The sequence below is a fragment of the Hylobates moloch genome, unplaced genomic scaffold, assembly GCF_009828535.3.
Source record: "Hylobates moloch isolate HMO894 unplaced genomic scaffold, HMol_V3 SCAFFOLD_1490, whole genome shotgun sequence".
In the NCBI taxonomy this organism is placed as follows: domain Eukaryota; kingdom Metazoa; phylum Chordata; class Mammalia; order Primates; family Hylobatidae; genus Hylobates; species Hylobates moloch.
The window spans coordinates 1-5,238 of record NW_026653765.1 but is presented as its reverse complement, the minus strand read 5'-3'; the positions used below and the strand labels follow the sequence as shown (position 1 = coordinate 5,238).

Genomic DNA, 5,238 nt, shown 5'->3' with positions numbered 1-5,238 from the left:
CCTAAATTATAGCAAGGAAACCATTGTTAACATTTGCTTCCAGTGAAAGCCTGTGCAGGGAGGCGGAGGACCTGTGTTCATCTAAACTGTAGCTAATTGAAGCGGCCACTTTAGGCACTGTTGGAAACACAATCAAATAGTCACAGCCATTGACAGATTCCGTGACAGGGTGGAGGAGAAGCGGCTGTGAGTTCATGCTTGTAGCTTGCCGATGGCCCTGTGGGGTTCGCACTCCTAGTCTATACTTATGTAAATGATTTCCATAATAGAAGCTTAGAATACTTTGTTAAATCAAACAAAAGTTAGAAATGGTTACTGAGATTTCTGCCTAAAATACTTTCCTAGAGAGAGCTTGCTCGTCAGGTCTCCCTGGATTCCCCTAGATGAAATAAAACCTTCTCCCTTACCCTGTAGGATTTTACTTCTTAGCCAACCTATATATGTAACATTTACATGAGTCACATATATAGGTGTTGCAATGTATATACAACAAAACATTCTACTTAAATTATTTTAATGTATGTAATTTTAAATATATTACATATGTATTTCATATTAAACAGCATGTTGAGTGAGCATGACTTAGCTTTGCCTTGATAACTCTGTCATTTTTATGGGCATCAAATATTCAGCTTGACCTTAGAAGAGGATGATGCATCCTAGGGGTTGTGTGTGTGTGTGTCTGCACACTCTTATTCATTTGGCATCTGCCTCCCCCACTAGGAAACAGTTTCCAAGAAAGCAGGAACTTGGTCAGTTTTGCATGTCACTGTTACATAGGAACCAAGAACTGAAATTTGCAGTTCAATAAACATGTTGTGTGAGGGAATAAAATGAGCACATGACTACTAAATACTGTATTTTGTTTTGTTTTGTTTTCTTCTAGTTGCAGAATTAAGACAAATCTTTGAACCAAAGAAAAAAGAATTCTTAGAAATGAAAAGGTAAGGTCTTTATAGTGGGAGTTAGGAAGTAGAAGAGAGCTTGGCAAAGCAGTATTCCATTTTCCTTTAGACTCGATCGCTGTTGCTCACTCTGCCTCTTGTGGTATATTTCACAGAAAAGAAAGAATTGCCAGGCGCCTGGAAGGGATTGAAAATGACACTCAGCCCATCCTCTTGCAGAGCTGCACAGGGTTGGTGACTCACCGCCTGCTGGAAGAAGACACCCCTCGATACATGCGAGCCAGCGACCCTGCCAGCCCCCACATCGGTGAGCGTGGAGCTGGGTGGCCCATTCTCCAGCAGGCTGCCTGGCTGGTTACAAGTTGCCCTTTCCACCCAGTGGTATCAGAACATGAGATATTTCACAGAAGTGAATTGTGTGGATATAATTTTTTTAACACAAGGTTTCACTCTGTCACACAGGCTGGAATGCAGGAGTATGATCATAGCTTGCTGCAGCCTTGACTCCTGGGCTCGAGCTCAAGGGTTCTCCTGCCCCAGCCTCCTGAGTTGCTGGGACTACAGGCTTACACCACCACACCTGGCTAATTTTTTTTTAAACATTTTTGTAGAGACAGAGTCTCACTATGTTGCCCCGGCTGGTCTCAAACTTCTGGCTTTTAGTGATCCTCCCACCTTGGCCTTCCAAAGTGCTGAAAATACAAGCGTGAGCCCATGGACTTGGCCTGATTTTTTGTTATATGTATTTGTTTTTTGTTTATTTTTATTTTTATTTTTTTTAGAAACAGTCTCACTCTGTCACCTAGGCTGGAGTGCAGTAGCCTGATCAAAGCTCACTGAAGCCTCAACCTCCCAGGCTTAAGTGATCCTTCTACCTCAGCCTCCCGAGTACCTAGGACTACCAGCGTGTGCCACCATGCCCAGCTATTAAATAGATTTGCTAAAAACAGCAACAACGTGTATGTCATCTCTGCCCCACCTCACGGATCTGGCCTTCCATGTCACAGCAGTATGAAGTGATTCCCCTCGCACATTGTTGGGTAACTGAGGCCAGTCATTTTCCTCCCCAGACTGGGGCCCTCAAAGGCAGTAACTGTGTCTTTCTTCACCCTCAGGGCCCAGCACGGGATCCGTGCTCTGAGATAGGGGCCTGTCAAGGTTCTCCCCCAGCACAGGGAGCGGCTGCTCTCAGCAGGGGGCGTTAGAGGCAAAGCTGCACCTTGAATGAGTACAGTTCTTACTCTGGAGATGCAAGAAAACTTTCTATTTAAGTTATCTTAATGTAGATAATTTTAAATACATTGCATATTTATTTCATATTAAACAGTATGTTGAGGGCACATGACTCAGCTTTTTCCTAATCACTCAGTCATTGTTGTCATCAAATATTCAAGTTGACCTTAGAAGAGGAGGATGCACACAGGGCTGCTCTTCCTACCACAGTCCCTGGCTCTGAGGTGCTGTGCTGCTGCTTTTTATTTTTTTATTTTTTATTTAATTGTATTTTATTTTTGGAGATGGAGTTTCGCTCTTGTTGCCCAGGCTGGAGTGCAATGGCAAGATCTTGGCTCACTGCAGCCTCCGCCTCCCAGGTTTAAGGGATTCTCCTGCCTCAGCCTCCAGAGTAGCTGGGATTATAGGTACCCGCTACCATACCGGGCTAACTTTTTTGTATTTTCAGTAGAGATGAGGTTTCACCATGTTGGCGAGGCTGGTCTCAAACTCCTGACCTCAGGTGATCCGCCTGCCTCGGCCACCCAAAGTGCCATGATTACAGGCGTGAGCCACTGTGCCCGGCCATGCTGCTGCTTTTTATAGCCAGTGTTTTCTAGTTTCTAGCTCAGAGACAGCTGTTTATCTCATTTTATGATGTTATCAGTTTGCTTGTCTCTACAGTTTCCAATTTCCTGTGGCCAGAAAGCTAGAAAACTAAGATATTTTAAAATCATGTGCAATTATTAAAAAAAAAAAAAAAAGGCTGGTCTTGGTGGCTCACACCAGTAATTCCAGCACTTTGGGAGGCTGAGGCAGGAGAATAGCTGGAGCTCAGGAGTACAAGATTAGCCTGGACAACACAGCCAGACTCCATCTCTTAAAAAGTAATTACACGCTTGAAATATCAATACACAGATCAGAGTCCCAAAATTTATAGCCAGAAATAAACCGTAGTGTACATGAAATGGTAATCTGTGTAGTATATGATAGTTTAAGCTTCGCATAGTAGTGAGAAAAGGAAGAATTATTTAATAAAATCATAATGAAAAAAATGGGTTTGCCAGAGGGTGGGAAGAGGCATATCCCCCTTCTCAATTCATACCAAACTCCAAAATTAGTTCCAGTTACTCACCTGTTTAATTTAAAGTAAATAATGGAAAAGATACATGAATATTTAATTCAGGTGGAATGAAAAAGGCCATATGGGAAGGGTTAAGGTAATAATGGAATGCCTGTTAGATAGACTGTTAGGACCCTTAAATGATGTCTTCAAAATAGGTTTCCAAATACGAGATTTTTTTTTTTTTTGAGACAGAGTCTCACTTTGTTGCCCAGGCTGGAGGGCAGTGGCATGATCTTGGCTCACTGCAACCTCTGCCTCCCGGGTTCAAGCGATTCTCCTGCCTCAGCCTCCTGAGTAGCTGGGATTACAAGCATGCACCACCATGCCCGGCTAATTTTTGCATTTTTAGTAGAGACGGGGTTTCACCATGTTGGTCAGGCTGGTCTCGAACTCCTGACCTCGTGATCTGCCTGCTTCGTGATCCTCCTGCCTCAGCCTCCCAAAGTGCTAGGATTACAGTTGTGAGCCAGCTGGGAAAACATTTGTATAGAATGCAGAAAATATTTTTATAGAATATTAGTAACATTAAATATTTTATAAAGAAAAAATTATATGAAAACTAGAAGGAATATATAAAAATGTTATTCGTTTGTAGGGTGATGATTGGTAGGTTTTTTTTTTTTTTTTTTTGAGACAAGGTCTTGCTCTCTTGTTGAGGTTAGAGTTCAGTGGCACAATCGATCATAGCTTACTGCAGCCTTGAACTCCTGGGCTGAAGCTATCTGCCCACCTCAGCCTCCTGAGTAGCTGGCACCATGGACATGTGCCATCATGCCCAGCTAATTTTTAAAATAATTTTTGTAGAGGCAGGGTCTCACTATGTTACCCAGGCTGGTCTCGAACTCCTGGCCTCCAGCCACCCTCCCACCTCAGTTTCCCAAAGCACTGGGATTACAGATGTGAGCCACTATGCCAGACACATATTAGATATTTCCTACATCAGGCATGTGTGTTATAATTGGGAAAAAAACACTTATGTAAAAAAGAAAAGCCTGGTGAATAATGATATGGGCCATATTGTTATGGTTACTCTCAGCTCCCCGGAAACCAGCATCCATCACTTGTGCAATGACAGCAGCTCACTTGTCTGCTGTCTTTCCCAGAGGACTCAACTCATCTTGTGGCCTCCCACGTGAAATACTGAACACCACAAAAAAGGGTAAATCAGTAAGGGGAGATAAGCACTAAACAAAGACAGAGGCGCTCTGGGGAGTAAAGGGACTGAGCTTAAGTTAAAGCCACGCCCTAGGGGGCTTGCAGAACGTGCACCATTCACAGCCTTTGTAGATTTCACTGCAGATATCAGACTTCTTCAGCAGCCCAGGTAAATAATCACTTTAGGCGAACACACCTCCGTGAGAAACTGGTCCTTCACAGCATGGGCACCCAGGTGTGTGCTGTGTGCAGTAGAGAGTGTCATTCTGTGTGTAAATACGTGTCTTTACTTGAAATCTGCACCTCTCATCCATGTGACCTTCTTGTAGGCCGATCAAATGAAGAGGAGGAAACTTCTGATTCTTCTCTAGAAAAGCAAACTCGATCCAAATACTGCACAGAAACCTCCGGCATCCACGGTGACTCACCCTATGGTTCGGGTAGCATGGACACCCATAGTCTGGAGTCCAAAGCCGAAAGAATCGCAAGGTACAAAGCAGAAAGAAGGCGACAGCTGGCAGAGAAGTATGGGCTGACTCTGGATCCCGAGGCCGACTCCGAGTATTTATCCCGCTATACCAAGTCCAGGAAGGAGCCTGATGCTGTCGAGAAACGGGGAGGAAAAAGTGACAAACAGGAAGAGTCAAGCAGAGATGCGAGTTCTCTGTACCCCGGGACCGAGACGATGGGGCTCAGGACCTGTGCCGGTGAATCCAAGGACTCTGCCCTCCATGGGGGTGACAGCGCTTCTGACCCAGAGGTGCTGCTGAACATAGAAAACCAAAGACGAGGTCAAGAGCTGAGTGCCACCCGGCAGGCCCATGAACTGTCCCCAGCAGC

The 5,238-nt window shown here is 44.4% G+C and overlaps 1 protein-coding gene across 1 annotated transcript; it reads left to right on the top strand.

Moving 5' to 3' along the window:
* Positions 1-866: 866 nt before the first annotated feature.
* LOC131382701 (supervillin-like) lies at positions 867-5,226 on the top strand (the record flags this gene model as incomplete). The annotated part of the gene is made up of 3 exons (XM_058435165.1): positions 867-944; positions 1,061-1,212; positions 4,728-5,226. Coding segments are annotated over exons 1-3 (659 nt in total), but the record flags the coding sequence as incomplete, so codon positions are not given.
* Positions 5,227-5,238: the final 12 nt, after the last annotated feature.